Raw genomic sequence first — 22,329 nt, 5'->3', positions numbered from 1 at the left:
GGCTGCTAGTATCATCAGTGAGTTCATGTTAAAGAGACACAAATTTGAAAATCAAAGCTTTAATTCTACATGTAACACCATGGTATTGGGACCAGTTTGACTCATGGTAGTTAAGCACCAACCTTAATTTGGTAAATGGGGTTTAGATCACACTGAATGAGCTCAATGTCTACTACTGTAGATGACTGCAGGCAAAGATCAAACTCTGTGAACAGATTCACGCAAGAAAAATTGCTTTACAGTTTTCAAATAATTTAAGTCTGAATTTCTCTGATGGTATGTCACTAAAGTGGTAGGTTTTCACAATGTACATGTACACAGGCACATGCAGCCTAGTGTAGCATAAGCACAATGCATAGAGCAGCACCACAGTCACACTGCAGGGAAACAATGTCCATATGGACCTTATTAGCATATAGACAGCCTCACTGACTTCAATATGGGGCCGAAGCAAAAGCCCCATTTCATGAGCAGAGAGACGTGTCATGAGTCTTTGTAGTAGTTATTGAAGTTGAGGCGCAGCAGAAAGTCTTCCAAATGAGGCTGGTAGCCTTTGTCGACCAGCTTCGAAACCACTGCACATAGAGAGACAGAAAAAAGGAAATACTTAGTACAGAACTTTTTTATAATGACCTTTTAGAAATTACATTATTTCCAAACGATCATCACATTTATATTCACAAACAATTTAACTCAAGTTCATAAGCTTTAGCTGTATCGTGTGAGATAACTGGGGTGGAGGTGTGTTGCCTCACCTTTGAAGAGAAAGTGTGAGTAATATTTGAAGGTGTTATAAGACTGCTGCATAGCAATGAAGCATGGGTGCACCGTCTCCCCCTGTTGGCTCTCCCAGGGCTGTGCGACCAGCTGCCCTCGGAATTTCAGGATGAGGCTGAAGATACTGTGGATGATGTTCATGACAGGAGCAGCCTTTTCTGTCAGCAGAGCCCTGGGCAGGAGCAGGCAGCAAGTAAACAGACCATTAGCTACCAAAGATCGCAGCCAGGGAAATGGCATGAATAAGCTACATGAAACAAGTCAAATGAATTCATCCCCTAAACACAGACCACACATCTCAATCTCTTTTGCGGCGTTTTCTCTACTTGTCTGGACCTGGGAACATTTTAAAATTTGACGCTGTGCATACTTGAGAACTGAGACTCTTGTGGAGGAATGTTTGCATCTTTTTTTTCCTGTCCTTGTTTATTTTTGAACGTTGAACTAGATGGAAACGTAGGAAAGGAGTGAAGAGAAGGAAAAGCTTGTTCAGAACTACAAAATGCAGAATTGCAGTACACTATGCTGACCTGAAGATGTCCTCATTGTACTACTGTATGTATGTGAGTATTTGTACACAAGTGTGGTGTTCCATTGTGAGGATGGTGCTGCTGAGGTACCCATCTTGTGTGTGTATTGGGGGGAGGGGAGGTTGGGTGTTGTGCAACGTGCTAACCTGAAGATGGCCCTGTTAAGGTACTCTGCATGTGTGTGATGGATGGTGTCCAGGTCACTGGCAGTGCTGAGCTTCTGAGTGAACTCACTCCAGGAGACCTGCAGAATCTGATTAGCGATGTAGCCCTGGATCACCTTGACAAAGTGCTGCATCTCGTGTCTGTACAGCTGGAGCTGACGGAACTGCACAGAGCAACCTGCTCCCTTTACCAGCGCTGACAGTGAGAAAGAGTGTGAAAGTGTGACAGAGCACACATGCACGTGTGAGACAGAGAAAACCTGTGATTTATGGCCTATCTAATCATGTTCACTTGAGAAACAAAATACATTTTCCCATCAGCTTGGCATTGCCAGGGGTAATTCAAGCTAGCAACAGGAGCTGCAGGTAATGCTCTGTACCCGACAGGCTCACCTGTCCGTTTGAGGTGGAACCAGACATCACTGAGAGACCACACCATGTGTTTGAGTTGCAGCAGGAAGGAGAAGAGACGGTTGTACTTGTTCATGCAGCTGTCTGTTATGATCACATTCAATGGCCAGTCCACCTAAGAACAGGACGGGAGCATTTGCTGTAATACACTCAAAGGGCCTATTACACATCTTATCATACATGTCGTCTTCTCATTAAAATAGGTTAAGAGACGAAAAAGATGTGCGTCACTGCTGCTTTTACTGAAGTGAGGATATGTAACAGGAGTGACAACAGACAGACAGCAAAGGCAAAAGCAGCTAAGCTGTGAGAAGGTGCGATGACGGCGCGGAGGGGGGCATTTCTTGCCCACCTTGTAACGGAGCTCCAGGCAGTTGAGCGAGTCGGGGGCATGGGGGTGGAAGACCTCGGGCAGGTAACGTAGCGCGAAAGTGAAGTTAGCAGCAAGCTCGCTGTCACCATGGAGACTGTACTGCATAGCCTTGTTCAGGATGGAGTTCAACACCAGAGGAGTCAACAGCTCACCAGGGGTTTGCCCGCTGCCCAACTGCCAAACAAAACACACGCGCATGCACGCAGAGAAAAATACAAAATATGACCTTTCTGCTGCACACAATTGACTGTTGCACTCATCAGTCATAAGTTGCAGACCTGTAGAGCCATAACTGGAAGGCCTTGCGACAGAACAATTACAGCCATCCCTGGCACTTTCACTGCCGCTACAGCTTAATGGAATCCTCAAGTTCCACTACTGGAATAGGTACGGCTAGAGCAAATGAAAGCAGAAAGCGGCGACGTCTGTCCAGCTCTGCGCATCAGCCCCTCCCTGGGCTAACTCTCCAGAGAGCGATGTGGCGGGCCAGCAGGTCGCTGCTGCTGCGCTCCACCTCTCACCTTCTCAAAGAGCCGGTCAGTGAGCGAGAGTGCAAACTCGCCATCTTCCATCAGCAGGAAGTGCCTCAAAGCCTCAAAGTGCTTCTCCACCGCCAGCTCCACAAAGTAGTAATCCACCACGGCCTTGTTCACCAAAGACAGACTGACAGAGGGGGAGAGGGAGGGGTTGTTCTTTACCCAACAGTCAGTGCTGAAATGCAGGCTTTTGGGAGAGTCAACATCTGCTTTTTGCTCATACTCTCTCTTCTATTATGCTTGCTTATGATTATGTAATTATAATTAGCTCAAGTGATAATTGCAAAAAACACTACCATCCTAACCTTGTCCTCTGTTTTGGCACGTCTTTTTTTTTTTTTTTTTTAATGAAAAACAGATGCAAGCAGAGTTGTAATTGCCTCATATTATGCTGGGATTTTACGTGTGAAGGTATTTGGCATAGTAATACAAGTGCGTACACCTGCACACACACAGACACACTCACTGTGTGATGAGTGGTGTCGTGACGGAATGTTTCATGAGCACAGGGAGAGGCATCATCTCACTGAGCTGCACAGCAGTGGAGTCTGTGGCACAGTGCAGGGAGTCCATAGGGAGAGCCATGCTTGGCCTGCGCGTCACCTGCTGCAGGAGCTGCACATCAGGGGCTGCCACTGATCACAAACACACACACAAACATGTATGTACTTACACACAAGCCCAGAAACATTTCTTAGAGGAAAACTTGAATCAAGTCAGTGAGTCATATTTAGCATAGGCATTTTTTTCCCAGGGCTGCCTGCTTTGGAAACCCCTAGAAAAATGACAACACACACTGCACTTTGGGACGTCTACAAAAATAACAACTGAATGCGAGGAATATTTCCAGCACAAAGGCAAGAAACAAATACCATCAGCCGTAAACAGGCATTTCACCACAGCAAAACGATCCCTGCGCTTGTGAGTAACCGCGACCTCAAATGAGAACACTGAATCTGCAGTTACTTTTCACTGGGTCCCAGAAGTGTAAGGCAATGCATAAAAAAAAATACTGCCATAGCACTTCTGAGCTAAATGCATCTACCCCAAATGCAAGGTAGCACAATCGGCACTGTAAATTAACTTGGTATGGATGTCAACACCAAGCAAAATAACAGTAATTGAAACAACTGACAAACTAGAGACGCCTACAAATTGCTTGTTGCCAGGAGTGTTTCATTATGCAGGCTAGAGAAGAGGCTAAAAAAATGGTAACTGACTTAAGCTCAACGCTGTCACAACAGCTCAGAGAAAATAATTACAAACAACTCTGGGCTTCACAGCATCAGCCAGAGGCCTTTTCTGCACCATTTGATTAGTCTCACACCCCGGCTATGACGGCTCTGTTAAATTTTCATCAGTTTCCTGTTATCCAGTGGAAGTGGCACTCACTCATCAGCATGTAGGAATCCTCATAGTGCTCAGCCTGGTACTGAGAGGCTAGCCTGAGGAGGTAGTCATCCTCGGGGCTGTCTCTGGGGGACAGGCCCAGGCCCCGAGCCCAGGCAGCGAGGCCCGTGTTCAGGCCAAGCAGCGAAGTGGGAGGCCCTGTGGGGGAGTCTGCCAATGAGAGTCCGCAGAGGGTTCAGAGTCATATGCTTTAAATGTACCGCGCATACCTGTGTGTCACACGTTAGTGCTACGGTCTTATATACAGATCAGCGGCTTGATGTTAAATCACACTTACATAGCAAATAATCAATCAGTTACATAACAGAAAACTATAATTTTCATGTCTTTTAACAGAAGATAGATAGCTTGTACATTAAGAAGTTCTTACCCAGGGTCTCTGTGCCTTCATGTCTGTGCTCTGTGGGAAGGTCTGGAACTGTCTGTGGGGCTTCACCATACGAGCTTCCAGGAATGACCCCATGCACCACACAGCCCATACCCAGGCTAGAATCAGACGAATGCCCATGGGCACTGCCTGGGAGAGGGGGTGGCCTAGTGGGCTCTCCCCCAGCCACCACACACCCAACACCCAGTGTCGAGTCTGACGAGTGCCCATAAGCACTACCGGGCAGTGGGGAAGGCAACAGTTCCAAGCCAGATACAACACACCCGGCCTTCAGTGTGGAGTCTGAGCTGTGACCATAGGCACTGGCCAACACACGGTGGCTGGCCTGGTCACTGCCTACAACTACACACCCCACACCCAGGCTAGAGTCTGAGGAGTGGCCGTATGTGCTGCCTGGTAATGGGGAACAATTTAATCCACTGTCTGGCATCACACAACCCACTTTTAGAGTGCTGTCTGAAGAGTGGCCATGCTTGCTCCAACGAGGTCGGGAGGCAGCGACATCTGAGACAAACTCACCAACCTTTATATGGGCATCGGAGGCATGGCCATGTACGTTAGGGGAGGGGATTGTTGTAGTCACCTCAGAAACTAGCTCACCAATCCTAATATGGGCATCGGAGGCATGGCCATGTACGTTAGGGGAGGGGACTGTTGTAGTCACGTCAGAAACTAGCTCACCAATCCTAATATGGGCATCAGAGGCATGGCCATGTATGTTAGGGGAGGGGACTGTTGTAGTCACCTCAGAAACCAGCTCACCAATCCTAATATGGGCATCGGAGGCATGGCCATGTACGTTAGGGGAGGGGACTGTTGTAGTCACGTCAGAAACTAGCTCACCAATCCTAATATGGGCATCAGAGGCATGGCCATGTATGTTAGGGGAGGGGACTGTTGTAGTCACGTCAGAAACTAGCTCACCAATCCTAATATGGGCATCGGAGGCATGGCCATGTACATTAGGGGAGGGAACTGTTGTAGTCACGTCAGAAACTAGCTCACCAATCCTAATATGGGCATCAGAGGCATGGTCATGGATACCGGGTGAAGGTAAAGGAGTAGTAACATCAGAAAGAAGCGCTCCCATTTTCATATGGGCATCAGAGGCATGACCTTGGGCATTAGGAGAAGGAGTAGGGGTAGTCACCTCCAAAACAAGTTTTCCTATTTTAATATGAGCACCTGAGATGTGGCTATGGACACCAGTGGAATGGACAGAAGTTGTAACCTCAGAAACAAGTTCATCGATCCTTATTAGGCCATCAGCAGTGTGGCCCTGGCCTGAAGAGGAGGGAAGAACACCAAGTACTCCTGAGATATGCCCATCTTTTCTTTGGACATCGGAGTGTTGGCTGTGGCCAATGGTGAGAGGCAGCTCAGCTGGATCTTGCTCAGCTGTCATCTGAAGGAGATCTCGCTGCTCGTTAGCGCTGCCCACCTGCGCCACGGTGGCAGGGGCACTTTTCCATTCTGACTCCACAGCGCCTCCTACAAGCTCTTCCTGCCGTGTGTCGCAACTCTTCTCGCCTGTATCGTGCATCGTAAGCGTGGCTGTGTTTGGCTCTCGCATCTCCCCCGCTGGCTCCTCTTCAGTCAGGGTGGCTGCCGGGGGGACGACTGGCTCACCATACCCTGAGGCGACACTGGTGCTCCCTGGCTGTGCTGACCCCTGTGAAAGGCAGCCATGCTGGCTCACCGCAGGCCTCACTGAAGGCACGTACTGGCTCAGGGGGAAGCTTGACCAGGAGGCGGGACCGTGTGCACTTGGAGCGGGCATTGCTTCCTGGACCTCCGACACGTTTTCCCTGATCCTGATGTGAGAGAAGGAGGGATGTGCGGAGCTGGGATGGAGCTTAAGGCACTCCAGAGGGCTGTAGGGGGAGGAGAAGTCATAGTCGAGAGGAGCAGGGCTTCCAGAAATTTCTGGTAGGTCAGAGCCAATGTCATGCAAAGCCTGGGCCACAGCCCTGCTGTCTGGGGCACGCGGAGGCTTAGGGAAGAAATCTGTGATGTCAATTTCATCTGATATCAGTGCATCGGCACCCCTGGTGACGGGGGAGGGCAAGGTTGAGTCAGATCCAGTGGTGGTTTCTTGCTCCACAGGCAGATTTTTCATCTCTGTCTCAGAAGTGTGACATTCCTACAGTGTGGGAGGGCCACACATGTTAGTGCAAAGCCCTGCACAATTACAGAAAGGCATATACATCTAGTGAAATGTCTTGCATTCACACAGACCTGCAAGTGATGAGGTGGTTCTGTTGTAAGAGGTGGTTCCTGTGCAGGACTTCCATGCCGTAAAGGATATTTTTTAAGAAGAGCCTGCAAGGCAAACAGAAGCACAAAAATATTACACTGGTCAAGGGAGCAGGATGGCAATATGACTTGTGAAGTGACCTGCAGCAGGTGGTCTGACCTGTATGGCCTGCTGGTCCTGCTGGAGGAAGCCCACTCTGGCTTCATCCAGCCTTATCCTCTGAACTTTCCACATGGCCCTTCGCTCTCTCTTAGCCGCCTCCTCAGACAGACGACTGTATTGTGCTATGAGGTCCATGCTGAACAGGCGTGTGCGCACACACGCACGCGCACAGTGCACACGCGCGCACACACACACACACACACACACACACACACACACACACACACACACACACACACACTTATCACACATGGTTCATTATCCTGCAATGGAGATCCAGCTGCAGAGCGCCCCCTCTTGGCCTCACCGTGCACGACGCTCCAGCTGCTGCTCGAGGGCCTGCAGCCTCTGCTCTCGGTCTCGGAGCTCTCGAGCGAAGCTAAAGTCATCCTCCTGCTCCCTTCTCTTAGCAGCACCACGCCACTGCACACACATTAAAGCTCATTTGATGCACGTACATCAGTGCTCATACAATTACTCACACACTGCACACATTAAAGCTCACACGCTTACTCACTGCACACACATTAAAAGGTAGGCTCGCTGTTGAAGTTCATACTCTTGTGACACTACATTTTGGGAGCTGTGATTTACTTTTGATCAAATAATTAGCAGTAATACTAAATAAACTATTTGTGTTAGGTATGGTAATTCACAGACTGTAAAGTGCCTGGTCAAATTCGTGACTAAGATTACTGGAAACAGGGTGAGTAGAAGTGTTCTATGTTCTTGTTTTCTTGGCTTTTAATTCATGCTCTGCCTACATCCGATTCCTGGTTGTTCCTCTTGGAAGAAAAATCAAACTGTTAGTCACACACACACACACACACACACACACACACACACACACACACACACACACACACACACAAAGCCAAACCCACTGCTGGTTAAAGCTCACATGCTTACTTACAGACACCACTCATGACTCATGAAATCAGTCAGAGGTTTGCACACCTGACTGCTTGTTTTTCATAATCTTCAAGATGTATTCCAAACCTAAATTTAGATCTAAATTTATTTAAGACAAATATATATAGTGAATTAGTGAAATGGTGCATATTAATTCATTAAAAAAAGTATGTAAAAGTCTTCAGTCTCTAACTGCTCAGCATATGTGAACTTCTCCAAGATTTTTGATAGTGGCAGGAATGTGCAAAACTGCCATGAAGGCAAAAGGTGGTTACTTTGAAGAATCTAAAAAATGAGATGTTTAACACTTTCCTGGTCACTACATAATTTCATGTGTTACTTTATCGCTCTGGTACCCTCACTATTATTTCAAAATGTGGAACACTCCTTTCCAGCAACAGGAGAAAGAGGCTGGAGCCACTAATCTGCAAGTTTAAACATGCGGAATTGGAGTATTTATAGCTGTAGGTGCAAAGTCACTGAAGTGGGGGCTTTATGAATATTCCAATAGCACAACGCAAATTTCAAAAAGTGACTCCAAACTGAAGAACACTGCTCTTACCAGAAAAGGTGATGCCCCAGTGTTTTTTTTATTTATATAAAAATGTGAATTACACATGTACAGACCACCTAAATTACACTATGTCTAAAATGCCTAAAAAGTGACTGAATGGAGTGGAAAGCGTAAGGGGTGAGTTGAAACATATTACTTCAACAGGCAACCAGAATGTGGTAATTTGTTGACATGCTGATTAGACAGGCAGAAATGGAAAAAAGAGAAAACTATTCAAATGGGAAAAGAGGCTGGTGATTCACTGGTGTGAACACCAGCTGTTAAAGAGGCTTAACAGAATGTGAAAGCTCCCTTATCGCAAGCATTTCTGTTTCAATCAACTGTAAAGCAATTCAAGGGAATGCCACAACTGGGCTGGAAGTTATTCACATTAAGGTAGTAAACCAGAGAACAGATATGACCTTTCCATCCTAGGTTATCTTTCTATATTAGTTTCTTTCAATGTTTCTTAAAAACTAGCATATTAAGACAGAAAAAAATTACAATTAAAAAAATGAAAAAAATATAAGCCTGCATATAGATTTTACTTTATCTTACAAAATGCACAGCTTACAGTCTCAAAGTCTACCAGTCTCAGATATAAACTATCTGCAGTGACCAGAATGAGGTAACTAAGATGAATACCAGGAATCAAGATTTGGTTTACATAACTGTTTCCTGTCAGACGTTTACAACTGTACATTGATTTTTGTGTCTCCGTTTCACTACAAGGAAAACCTCAACGTGAGCACACATTACTTCCCTTTTGTTTCACATCTTGGTAAACTACTCAACCACTCTCCCAAAGCCTGGTGTGCCTCTCACCTCTTGGTCGAGTTCCAGCTGCTGCCGAAGCGCCTCAAAGCGCTCTCTCTTTCTAACCTCTTCAGCTAGCCGCTGTGACACCTGGCGGCCTGCAGGGGGCGAGAGACCACAGTGGGCGCTTAGCCACTGGGCCATAAAATTTGCCTTTCTGTTCGATCCACTTCCTACTGGCTTGCCCACTTCCCACTGCTTTTGTGCCTCACATAATTAGAAATGCCTGATTTATGCCTGTGGAAAGTGTGCACACTCCTGACGCAATCAGAGCCAAATCAGAGGCTGGAGAGCTGAGCTACAGCTACACGTATTCGGAAAGTGGAATTTCAGGCTAGAATATAAATCTTTGTGCTTGAATAAAACTATAACACTTTCAACTAATTATGTTTTGGGTAGTACTGTGCTTTATCTTAGTGATAGTTCAGCATGTGAACTTCTTTAGCAGTTCACATAGCATTTCCGTTTGTAGCTATATTTTCTTCTCTCGACCATCATACTGCTGCCTGAGGTGCAAAGATGTGATGGCATATTTCACCATAAGAACAAAATCTGTTATAATAATTGCCTATATGTCATTTTGCTGGAGTCTAGGAGAGATGGAGGTGTTGTGATAAATATGGTTTAGGTGACTTGTTCTGACCTCGGATGCTCTCCAGTGTCTTGACTGCTGACACTCTGACCTGATTGATGAGCTCTTGGCGTGCCAGCTCTGTACGCAACACCTAATGCATGAGCGAGAGAGGTAGACATGGAAGAAAGAGAGGGAGAGAGAGAGGAATGAGAGAGAGAGAGAAGAGAGAAACAAAGAGAAATGGGAGAGAGCAGAAGGAAGAGCGTATGGGAAAATGAGAGTCATAAAGAGAAAAGAGCACATCCAGCCCTCTGGCTTAGAAATGTCCGGCATTTCTGATGAAAATAATGTTAATGGATCATATTTTTCATTTCTCTCAAGCCATCATATCAATATTACTGAGAACCTTAACAGCGAGGCAGTACATTTAGCCACATTTAGAGTTGTTCCAACATCAGCCAAAGGGCTCAAAGACAAATATAGGAAATTCTCTGCACCAGAATTTGGGAACAGAAACTTTTCCTCTAATATACACAATTTTAGATGACTAATGATGGACATGGTGCTTCGCTATCAAATCATTCTCAAGCATCTCAAATTCGCCTCAGACTCAAATATGTCGGCAGTCGCAGCTGCCAGTCCGTGTGGATGCACCACCTGCTCCTCCCTGCTGACGGCACTGTGTTTGGCAATGGTCTCCATGCGGCCTCGGTACACAGCGCAGTCCCTCTCGATCTGCTCCATCTCTTGCAGGGAGAAGATGACGGCAATCCGTGGCACTGGAAGCTCTGAGCAGAAGATGTAGTGCTGTGGGAGACACGCAGCGAGTTTTAGGACACAAACAAGCTGACAGTACATGGGAGGCACCTTTCACCCCCCCCCCCCCCCACATAATCAAACTGACATTTACTGAGCCGTGTGCCAATTATCCCTAATTTTGCTGTTCTGTTAATAAGTCTTTCTAATGATGTTCACTTTGGGTGGTGGATTTATAGTTAGTGCACATGCTGTATCCCTTCTGATGAAACTGAAAAAAAAACAAAACAAAAAAAAAAAACCAAAAAAAAAAAACCAAAACACACACACTGGTACTATCGTATAATTAGGCAATACTTCTTAGCACACACTCCTAAAAAGAATTATGATGCTTCAGCTGTGACCAGCTGACCTGCGGGCAGCAGATCTTGAGCAGGTTGATCGTTTTCCCACATATGTAGACATCGTTGGCGATGTGGCGGAGGAAGACGGGCACACAGTCCTCAGCCTCCTGTGAGATCAGTGTGTATCCCTGCACCCAGAAGTGCTTATCTACGCACAGACACAGGGAGATGGCTCGTTTGCTTAACGGATTCCAATTAGCGCTCAGGATGAACAAAAGATGGTGTTATACAGAGCTGTCAAAATGAATGTTGCACTTTGAGTGTCTACATTTAGATGCTATATTTATAGATAAACTCACCCCTGTAGCTGAGGTAGTCCTCATTCACTTGTATCATGAACTCTTTATACACATCTCTGAAAACTCCACTGTACACCCAATCTGACACAAACCTAAACACATGCACACACACAGACACACACAAATAAAACAATCACACAATATAGTAAGACTTTGAATGAATTTTTCAATAAATTGAAAAACATTAAGCTCTTTCTCTGCAGCTCAGATTTAGTAGTGGCTATAAAAGAATTCTGCACACAGCCATCATCGAGTTCGATCATCCACAACAAGAGTTAAGCAACATGTCATTATAACAGCAAGTGCAAGAGCGGCCTTGGACCTGTAATGAATTCCAATCAATGCCTGGTTGTGTTTTGCATCAAGAAAAGATGGTGCTACAAATAGATATGTACTTTGAGAGCTGCTCTGACATAATGAAGTCAGCTTTGACTTTCCTAAGAGCAGCACTAAGTCACTCTGTGAATGACCACGACAGTCAGGTTCCTTGATTTCTGTTTGTGTAAAGGTCATGAGGTATGTAGTTACATTTCAGGTCTAAAAGGATGCAGCTCTTACATGCATCTCTTATGGCTGAGGCAATGCCATTGTTTAAGCGCAGGTAATGATATTTGGCAAGGAATTGATGGCAATCGAATTTCTCACACCCAGTGCTCCTTATTATGCTGACTCAACACACGCTACACTACAAAAAACAAACAAACAAACAAAAAAAACTGCTGGCAAAATCAATAGCCTTACAATATGGTCTAGCAGTCTATTAGAAAATAATCTTCATTAAGCAATTCCAATTTTAGAATTTACTTAATTCAATGCTTAAGTCTGTAAAAGGCTTAATTCGAACAAGACAGGAAATTTGCCTCTATAGTTTTTCATTGTGCTCATCAAAAAAAAAAAAAATCTGGAAGTTAGAAGAACAGAGGCAGGATCCACAGTGTGCTCTCAAACCTGCCCCAAGGAATTGGGGCAAAATCTAAAGCAGAACACTGAAGATGAGGATAGAAATCAGAAGTGTTGGATGGAGACAATGAGACACAATGAGAATGAGAGAGTGATTGTGAGTGAGTGAGAGAGAGAAATTCACTATGCACTGACCTTGTGTAAGGCTCACAGCTGCTCTTCAGTAGAGACAGCAGTACAGGGTAGTTCTCATTACTGCAATTACTCTGTGCTTCATTATACAGATAAGAGAGGAGCTTCACACCCTACAGGAAAAGAACATGTTCACCTGTTAGAAAGACCACTGCAAATCAGTCTTGTTACCTAGTCTAAAATCCTAAAGCATGTCTATGTTCCCTACCACAGGGAAGATGGCTTGGCTCACACCAACAGCTCCATTCACACAACATAGCTCTGACAGGTACCTGATGAACACAGAGCGCATGGCAACAGTCAATACACACAAAATCTACACAGCTATTCCAGATACAGCAACAGGAGGGTCTGAAGGATGTACAGATCTCAACAAGCCTGACAATGGGCAGTGCAGCCCTGTGAATATGGCAGCAATTTGGTGACACACAGACAGCAGGCCATTCCCACCTGAGCTGCCGGCCCAGCTTGCGGAAGTGGAAGCCGATGGTGAGGAGGCTGAGAGAGGCTGGCGTGCTGAGCACACATGCCCTGTAGTAGTGCAGATAACGCCTCAGGCCACCAGTGAAGGCCTGAACACACATACACAGAAAATAAACACAGCAAGATTAGATTTGCCTTTTTTAATATAGTTCCAATACAAATGAGGCTGGGAAAAGCTGACTCCAGAACAGAGGTGCATGACAGCTTGCCCTTGAAGCGCACCAAGGGTAAGAATGCTGGGAAGCCATTACCTGAAACACCAGGCCCTTCTTATCAGCTGCGCCCAGAGAGAAGCGGCTCAGGCGAAGGTAATGTGTGCCGTACTGTGCCAGCTCCCCTAACAACCGCGACACACTCTCTGGGGATGTCCCCGACACGCACACGTCAGGACGCACATCGAACTGCACACTCGCCTAGAACAGAAAGTGCAGAGAGCGAGAAACAGACGTGAACCTGAGGCATGCAGGAATCCCATCACCCCGTTTCTTAAGGCAAAGGGGAGCCAACTACATTCATTATCTTCAGACTACAGATGTATAAACAGAGTGATAACTGGCTTTTTTACAAATGGGCAATATGCATGGGCTTCCATCCTATTCCGCAATGGAGAATAAATGAGGTCACCTCGTTGAGGGGAAACGTAGTGGAAGCCACCCCTATGAGCACATTGAGGAGGTCTTTCACCAGCTGAGTCTGGCTGTCCAGAGGCAGGGGGAGGAGAGGAGAGGGAGTCTGTGAGGAGAGCATGTTCCTCAGCTCGCCCTCCCATAGCCGGTAGAGCTGATCAAAGGCCTCACGGCCTGCCTCAGTCAGATAGGGAGACTCTTTCTGACCTGGAGGACTGGGCAGGGGAAAAGAGAGGAAAAGCAAGAGAGAGTTTGGGGGGGCTGGGATTAGACAAAATAAGACCCAAATGACTTCACTGAAGGCTCTGCTCTGGTTTATCTTCACTGCCTGCTCCTATTGCAGCTCTTACCAGCCCACGTTCTCCCAGCAACGGCGTCTGCCAGGCACAAACGTGCGCAGGGCCTCCCAGACATCGACCTCTGGGCTGGGGCTAGGCTCCGACTGAGAGTCTGGAGTCAGATTGGAGGCTGACTGGAATCCTTCATCCTCTGATTGATCCATGCACTGAGGCACCTGGACTCAAAAAGAGACGCGTCCCAAATGCTTATCAGAAAATTACTCACTGAAAAAAGATACAAAAGCGTTGCAAGCCTGCTATGAAGTTTCACTTTTTATTTAATACTTTGCAATTAAATTAGTGTATACTGAAGTTCTACTCTTCAGTGGCATCAGTAGCTCAAGTAGTCATACCATACGTATACATGTCATACACTACAGAAAAACAGCAACATTCACTGTGGGAGACAATTCAATCAGGATCATGTTTCAAGGCTGAATTCAAAAGCAAAACTAAGTGTTATTACAACTGATGTAATTAATACTGACAGATTTTGTCGACTTCCTATACACACACACACACACACACACACACACACACACACACACACACACACACACACTATATAATGTATGTATGTTTTTTGTTTTTTTTCCCCCCAGGTCAAACCTTAAATTTAAATAATTTAAATCCACATCACCCATTCATAGCAGCCTATACTGATTGTTGGCAAATTTATTGGTGGATCCCTAATGTAAACTTAACTAACCTAGTAAACTGCTCTGGAATTGGCTTGAGCTCTGACTCAGCTGATTCACCATTCAGTATCTCACCCGAATACTGAGCCCGGTGACCTCTGCGTTGCTGGGCAAAGGCGGCAGGTCCAGCCGAACGTCCATATCCGCTGTCCGCGAGTGCTGCAGGGCTCCAAACAGGGACAGCCTGGTGTCCCTATCAAACCTCTCTTCTCCCTCCTGTCTCCTCCCCAGACCTGGCAGCCCAGTGCCCGGGGGTGCGTCCATCAGACTCAAGGTTCTCCACGCACCCCGAAACACCCCCCACTCTTCTCCACACACCAGAGCCCAGGCCCTGCTCTCCAGTCTCCGTGTTTCCTGGCTCAGGTAGCCTCCTGGTGGAGGCCTACGGAGCACAGGCCGCACCCGCCGCATATAGTCCCTGCTGAAAGAGGAGGCAGGCGGGGGAACTGATCCAGCCAGCTGCACCAGCAGCTCCAGGACGGAGTCCAGTTCGGCCAGGCCAGAGGCGTGGGTCATCTCATGGAGTTGTGCCAGCAACTTCTCGAGCCTCTCAGCTTCCTCAGTGCAGCCAGACACACGGAGATCAAAGGAGATCATCAGCATTTTGTTGTGGGCAGGCGTGTTGGCCAAGGCGTTTGCAGTGGAGCTGGGTCTGGCGGAACCGTCCTGAAAGAGCCTGGAGAGGAGGGCGCCATATGCACGTCGGCGGAGGACCCGTCGTACACTCACCCGTGAGATCCCCCCCAGAGAATGCCGTTTCCATGACACTCCAGATAGGCTGCAATCACAGAGCGCGGCCAGGAGCTCCGTAATGCTTGTGCTGCCACTTTGCCAAGTGGACATTTCCGAAACACTATGGCCACGAAGCATGGAGACTTACAGGCACTGTTGTCAATGTATGAACAGTGTAGGAACCTGCAAGATCAAAAATAAACAAAAAAACATTTTAATCTAAAATACTAATAACAATAATCCCTGATATGGTCATACATAGAAAAAAGATTTTAGAACGCATTACTTACCACAAATGTTTTCAAGGATCTAGGTTATGAGGACCAGTACTGGGGTCAGTATTACATGGCTTAGGAGTGTGGTAATTGTGATATTTAACCATTTGTGGAACCCTGAACAAGTACACTTTTATATCCATTCCCAGTCCTGGAGGACATATTAAAGCACACTTTATTCTTTTCTTCCCATAATTTGATTACGACTCAGTTATATTGTGCCATTTGAGAAAACAAAATTCAAATTATTTCGCAATATATCGCCAATAGCTTACAACTGAAATATATCTACTTCAATTGTAAGCTATTGTTCAGAGACAAGGGCTCAATACTCTCTCAATTAATGGCGTTATCAGTTTATTCTTGCTAGCTAAGTCTAGTTCTACCCATCTAGTTAGTTAACGTAACGTTAGTTAATCTAGTGAGCTACACTGATCCCGGTATTACGGAGCCCCAAGGGTCCTGTAACGTTAAATCTCTGGGAGCTAGCTGACCAGCTAACTGCCCTCTCGACGATGTTTTTGTGCTCTAGCTATGGTAGTGATCTGGACTAGCTTTCCAGCTAGATACTTAAATACAATGCTAATTGTTGCATACACGAATGTGACCACATCTTACCAAAGGAACCCCAACATCTGACTGCCAGACGCAAGGATAACGCTGACTTTAATTATAATCCATCACCCTAGGTTCCTAACTGGCAAAGGTTAGCTATATACCTGCAATATAATTAGTCCACAAACCTTGTTTTAGACAGCAGCCAGCTAACGCTATACTGCTTGCTGAAATCAAAACTACGATAGCTAAACCGCTAAAATTGCTAGCTAGGGCTAAGGTTTGTTTGCACATGTAAACAAGCAATACAAATAAATAATCTTTGTAGAGAACACACGAATGGAAATATAAATAAATATTGCGATTTCCTGTTATATTACCTTCGCGACCGCGCTAGGTTCAAAAATACTGCCCACAGACAGGCCTAATTGGGTAAAATTCAGTGTGCTCAGGCACCACTGGAGAGACGTTGTTTTGTTGGTAGTGATCACTTCCGGTACGAATGCGCGCCAGCTAGCGGAGCGTACGCCAAACGTTAAAATTTGTCAAATTACAAGCCCTTATCGTCGGTAAACATCATGTAAATAAATATTGATAATAAGATCTACTGCATGTAATGCTTTTATAGCTCTGTCTATGCATTATTCATATTTTCAGTATGCTTCAACCCACTGCAAAATGTTAAAGCACGTCTAGAAGTGATATTTCCCGTTGCCTTTTGCCTACGGATAGAGAAAGAGGGATATCTGAAGCAGAAAACGACACTTTATTTATAGGATTAAGTTCCCACCGATCACAGTCGCTCACTGTTAAAAATGAGTGTGTGTATCAAAGCTGGCTACAAATACATTTACACACCTATGGGAGCTACCGTCACAGCGAACAAACCCACCTACGGCATCTGATAGTGGTCAGTCGTTACAGTATTAATCATGACAAGCGTCACCTTGCTTTCCATGGTTTTCTGCTTTATTTAAGCTCTTCTTCTTGCAGCATTTGTGTGGAAAAAGAAGGAAGAAAGGGCTGGATGCCATTAGAAAGTGTGTAGCACGAGGGGGTTGACAGGTGAGTTTGAGTCCACCAAGAGTGATGGGAAAAGAGAAAAGTGTTTGAATCATTACATGCTCAGCATGAAAAAAAATATTATAAAAATCATTGTATAATTTTCATTTATTTGGTCTGATAAATTGAGCAACCTTGTGGAACATGGCTTCTAAGACTGAGAGGATAAAATGCTGAGGGAGTGAAGAGTTTCTACCCACCACTTTTATTCCTTCTTCTTCAAACACACTAATTATACATTTACATTTGTTGCATTATCTTAATTTCTTTGATTGCCTTTAATTGTGAGTGCGCTGCACTCACACAATTACAGGTCACAGTGATATTATCTAACTCAAATTAGAATGCTTACACTAGATTTCTCTCTACAGTGGAACACACAAGAGAGTCTCTATGATGGAATGTAATTTATTCTGGCGTATCAACAACCCGTGGAGATTTCACCCCTTTCTTCTTTTTTTGTTGCAGGAGGGGTGGATGGTGGGTGCACATCTTGCGTTATATTGCTCTGTTGGTCTGGTTTCATGGGACTTGAGGTTGTCTTTGATATTCTGTTCATCTGCTTAACGTTTGTGAGAGAAGGGAACAGCATGCACTGCCTTCTTTCATTTTTTTTAGATTTATTCATTTATTTATTTCTCTTTTTCAAATTTAATTTTTTATTTTTGCTGAGCTTTTATAGGCCATCACTAGAGTCTTGAAATATTATTTACATTTTTATTTTCTACGTAGCTCACACCTAATAAATCTAACAGACTGATTAGATTTTTTAATGGAGCAAAGCATATTAAGTGACTTACAGTAGCAACCAAGTGTTTGGACAGGTTCAGTATTTTGTAGTTTATAGGACTGCACCCATTCAAATAAGCACCAAGTACACACAATCAAAGTGGTAATTCAACAAAATTACTTTGCAACAATCAAACAGACTGGCAGTGTCACACTTCCAATAATGACACATGGGCTGTTCAAGGGGTCAGTAAGAGTCAAAGGTGACATAATGCAGCATGAAGATTGTTTGTGTGCAGTCTTTACTGACATCTTAATAAGAAAACGAGGTCATTTATAGGTCGCACAGCAATTTGGTGGCTGCTAACCCACCTTAAAGATTGTTAAGAGGCAAATTTTTTAAGTGAAAAAACAGAGAGAGGCACAGAAATGGAAGTATCTATTTATTGTAAGATGCAAGGTGTGTTGTCAGGCCTTGCCCCCCCCCCCCCGCTGAATGGTGAGTACTTCAGTACAAACAGATCAGGCAAGTAAGAACTCTTCTGAGCTACCAGGCCTAAAGAGCCATGGTTAGTCTGTAGGCTCCCGCCTTACTGTAAATTACAGTCCCAAGAATCTTAGTTTACTACACATTCACAAGGAAAAGAAACATCTTGATAACAGCACAACATATTGGCATTTTCCTGGACCTCAAATGCATAGGATTATTACACAAGAATACAGTGCTGACAGATTTTGCTTTTTCTTTAATACAAAGGCATATATAATCATAGGACATGAAGGAATAAAAACAACTGCACAGCAGTAAGAAATTCATTGTCGAGTATAGATACTTTTCATACACACTATGGAATAGCATAGAAACAAAGACCTAAAGGATAAACACAACAGTGAAACACTCTAGTCAACACTTTTATCACCTACTCTCCTCTTGAATAAGGGGAAAAAAAGCAAAATAACAGATGCTTTTGGTTGGGAAGATGACTTTACATTCACCATGGTTCAGTTTAGTTCAGAATAATCTGAGCTTGTTCCCAGTATACTCCTACAAATGCACACACGCATACACAGAGACATACACACACTCGCACACAAACCACGGACGCCCAAAAGATATGCACATTATAAAAATGTCCTTTTCTCCCTTACTTGTGATCACCCTATTGGCACATTGTGGCTACAGCACAAATTATCCTAGCATGACGACTGCATTTTAACTCACGGTCTACACCACAGCTGCAAAGACTCTGCAAGCATCCTATCTCTAAAACCGGCCACCATCACTCAATATCGTTGATATAATTAACAACAGTTTTAACACCTAATATCGTTAAGGCACATTTTGGCGAAAGAAAGGCTGAAAAGCGTTACATTGAGCTATAGTGGCTTGTGTCACTGGTCAGGAATTTGAAATGAAAAAATAAGGAATATTATGAGCATATGTAAAAGCATGGTGTCAGCAGCCTGCATGCAATCAAGATCAAGCACATAATCTCCCGCTGGTTTCTTTAAAGCACTGGGGAATTGAGTGGCTTCCCTAAAACGCCCCACACTGTTTGATTAGGGAGAGGCAAGGAACAGACATCTGATACTATACTGAGGAATCTCACCACCCACAGACCTGAATCCAGACACCCGGCTGTCCCAGGGCAACAGGAGCCCTGAGGGATACAGCTCAAGAAGAGGCTCCGTGCTGATCCATGACCAGCTTTTCCTGACCCAAGTACTAACCTTAATCACTACTAATTAGACCGCAAAACTGCTCTTAGTTGACTAACAGAAAGCAATATTTACCAGCCTCTAAAAGGCTCTCCAAATCCTACTATAGTTAAAATAGTGAGTAAAAATTGCTGTGTATTGCAGTATTTGGTATGTACATTGATGACATCTTGAGGTATGAAGGAAAGATATGAAATGGTGACTTAAAAAAACAAACAGGGTAGCTGGTTTCATCATAGGACATATGCTCTTTTGCAGTTAAAATTCTGTAATGCAGTTTAGTTCAAGAGTACCATATTGTTTAGTACCAAATCCTAAGATGCAACTGCTGGTTAGGCAGTGCCTGTCGCCATCCACAGCAGCACAACTCAGAGCCATGGTGCCAGTGAGAATGCATACAGCTGCTGGCATTAAAATGGCTTCTTCACCCTCAGCAGAGCTTTGGAAAAAGTAGGCCCAATAGCTTTGAGCTGTATTTGGCTGGCCCTCACCACCTGCTGGGCAAAGACCCAATTCAGCATCTTAAGCAATTAGGACAAGTTGTAATTTAGTCAATATGTTGCAACATGTTGTCATAGTAAATATAAAGTGGATGTAACCATCAATGAACTGAACTGTCATCAAGATTACATTTTGGTACCTTGAATAATAAAAAAATAATTTGTTTATGAAATAAATAAAACAATTTAGAATTTTCCATTGAACAGTATAACAATAACCATATTTATGAAATGAATGACAACATAATAAGCCAAATAACAAAATAAAAGAACTTCTCAGAACACATAAAAAATGGCATGCCTTGTGTCGACATATACACACACATATGTTATACTATTGCCAAAACTGAATCTCATTGTGCTCAGGTTGGTCCATGCTGTTATGGTGAATTAAGAGCATGTGAAAGAATGTGCTATTAGTGATGTTCTTGGCTTTTACAGTGTTATTCTGGTAGATGCTGACACCATCAGCCAGGCAGGTATGCACAAATAGGAACAAATGCAACACCTGCTGGAAAGTTCTACTTTCTGAAAGTCAGAAACCATCAGATGATGTTTTGTTGGACAGTTCATGACCCCAAGGTGAGTTCACACAAAAACAAAGGTGCACACTTGCACACACAGACACACACATGCATGCACACTAAATGGGGTCTCATACAGACCACTGGGCACCTCTCTTTTGGTCAGAATTTAGGCATTCTGTTTGTGAGCAATTAGCAGTTAGCAGTCAACTCACACTCAACGTCTATGACCACATATCCCCCACACATGCATTCACCACACATCCCACATGCACACCCACACCCACCACATACATACCAATATATCATCCACATATTCACAGAGGCTTTATAAACACAGTCAACACAAGGCTGTCCATTTAAAAAGTTATTTTCTTATTATAAAGCTTTCTGCATAAAGACTGCACAATAAAAAAAATATATAATACAATTCTTAAAACTTTTTTTTTTCTCTACACAGGAAGAAATTGAACATCTGATTATAGTTATGTTAATTACACTTTGAGGGCCTTAAATTGTTCCCTTTTCTTTCTCCTATACATTTTTTCTATGTCAGAGATTTGAGCCCAACATGAGCACTGGCAGTTTCATTTCACACCAGTCTCTCGCTCTTTCTCTATCTCTGCGTAGCAGGGTTAGAGATCTGTCACTTTGTTCTCGAGCGCAGCAGCAATCTGCTGGAGACGCAGTGTCAGCTGCTTACTCTGTGCTGCAGGGTCCTCATCCAGAGACAGGACGACCTTTGGGCGAGAGACAGAGAGAGAAAGAGAGGGAGACAAAGAGAGACAAAGTAAGGAACAGAGAGGGGGAGGGAGAAAGAAAGAGAGGGAGAGAAAGGAGTATGTGTGGAAGGGGAGAGAGAGAGAAGAGAGACAGATGGGAGAGTGGGGCACATAAGACAAGAGAGAGACAGACAGGAGAGTGGGGTGAAAAGAGAAGAGAGAGACAGATATGTGAGTGGGGTGAAAAGCCAGACTTACTGCTGACATCTCCTACCCTGCAAGCATTCTATTCCAAAAACTTCACTCTGGAAGCCGTTCCTGGTCACTGATAACAAAAACTACAAGGCATTGTAATGGTTCTTTTCCCCGGGCCATGTCCCTCATCAATCAGCTGTGCGGGATGAAACTCCACTTCCTCTGCCCTGAAGATTGATCTCATCGCTCACCAGATCCTTCAACGCACTGAACCGTCATCACTCTGGACTCTGCATTAGGCACTTCTGTTTACTCTGCTTTTTTTCCATTATAAACTGGTGATTGCTACAGTGTGTTGCTGGCAGTGCATACACATATTATGTTATGTTTAGATCATATCATATATACATTTTGACAATTGATGTACAGTTATGTTTGATTCATTATATGGTATAATGTATCCATTTTTTCTTATTTGATATAGAGGTGTTTGATTCATTATATGTTTACATTTTGACTTATTTGATGTAACTTTATAGTTACATTTTTGCTTATTTATTGTAGAGTTCTTTGATCACAAATTTTAATTATTTGATGTATAGTTCTTTGATTTATTGTATAATGTATACATTTTTAATTATTTCATGTACAGTTGTATTTGTTTATTGTATAAATATTCTCTTGGGCTGGTCTGTCATATGTACTTATAGAACTTATTGCCAGCACCAAGACAAAATCTTAATCCATACAATACACA

General features: G+C 44.3%; 2 protein-coding genes across 12 annotated transcripts in view; both read right to left on the bottom strand.

Annotated features, from left to right (window-relative positions):
* Positions 1 to 33: 33 nt before the first annotated feature.
* tubgcp6 (tubulin, gamma complex associated protein 6) lies at positions 34 to 16,603 on the bottom strand. Of its 4 annotated transcripts, XM_027001345.2 has the most exons (27): positions 16,502 to 16,603; positions 16,185 to 16,285; positions 15,582 to 15,717; positions 14,635 to 15,474; positions 13,874 to 14,037; positions 13,522 to 13,738; positions 13,149 to 13,310; positions 12,865 to 12,986; positions 12,623 to 12,686; positions 12,418 to 12,527; positions 11,323 to 11,414; positions 11,032 to 11,171; positions 10,521 to 10,670; positions 9,933 to 10,014; positions 9,299 to 9,387; positions 7,316 to 7,431; positions 7,006 to 7,144; positions 6,828 to 6,911; positions 4,572 to 6,732; positions 4,184 to 4,351; positions 3,258 to 3,426; positions 2,777 to 2,918; positions 2,235 to 2,429; positions 1,865 to 1,997; positions 1,454 to 1,667; positions 756 to 949; positions 34 to 575 (listed from the first exon to the last, which is right to left on the bottom strand). In XM_027001345.2, the coding sequence occupies exons 4-27, from the start codon at positions 15,427 to 15,429 to the stop codon at positions 484 to 486; spliced, it is 5,994 nt and encodes a 1,997-aa protein (XP_026857146.2). In that variant the 5' UTR covers positions 15,430 to 15,474; positions 15,582 to 15,717; positions 16,185 to 16,285; positions 16,502 to 16,603; the 3' UTR covers positions 34 to 483. The 4 variants fall into 4 exon arrangements, with proteins under 4 accessions (XP_026857146.2, XP_026857135.2, XP_026857161.2 ...); XM_027001334.2 differs by lacking the exon at positions 16,185 to 16,285; XM_027001360.2 differs by lacking the exon at positions 16,185 to 16,285 and having other exon boundaries at positions 4,184 to 4,339.
* Positions 16,604 to 18,403: 1,800 nt separating this feature from the next.
* plxnb2b (plexin b2b) overlaps positions 18,404 to 22,329 on the bottom strand; it is a 94,372-nt gene continuing 90,446 nt past the window's right edge. For all 8 annotated transcript variants that reach the window (XM_035535967.1, XM_035535972.1, XM_035535978.1 and 5 more), the window contains one exon: positions 18,404 to 21,395. In XM_035535967.1, the coding sequence (XP_035391860.1) occupies positions 21,291 to 21,395 (105 nt within the window). In that variant the 3' untranslated portion in view covers positions 18,404 to 21,290. The remainder of the gene's footprint in view (positions 21,396 to 22,329) is intronic.

Source organism: Electrophorus electricus, chromosome 2 (genome assembly GCF_013358815.1).
Source record: "Electrophorus electricus isolate fEleEle1 chromosome 2, fEleEle1.pri, whole genome shotgun sequence".
NCBI lineage: Eukaryota > Metazoa > Chordata > Actinopteri > Gymnotiformes > Gymnotidae > Electrophorus > Electrophorus electricus.
The sequence above is the reverse complement of the archived record's forward strand: the minus strand, read 5'-3'. Positions and strand labels throughout refer to the sequence as shown.

Excerpts from the sequence above, each read along its gene's own strand:
- tubgcp6 (XM_027001345.2), bottom strand. The coding sequence starts at position 15,429 with ATGCTTCGTGGCCATAGTGTTTCGGAAATGTCCACTTGGCAAAGTGGC. Across the intron at positions 10,671-11,031 it reads TCAAGATCTGCTGCCCGCAG|CACTACATCTTCTGCTCAGA; the intron begins GTCAGCTGGTCA and ends TGTCTCCCACAG. Across the intron at positions 6,912-7,005 it reads AGGACCAGCAGGCCATACAG|GCTCTTCTTAAAAAATATCC; the intron begins GTCAGACCACCT and ends TTTGCCTTGCAG.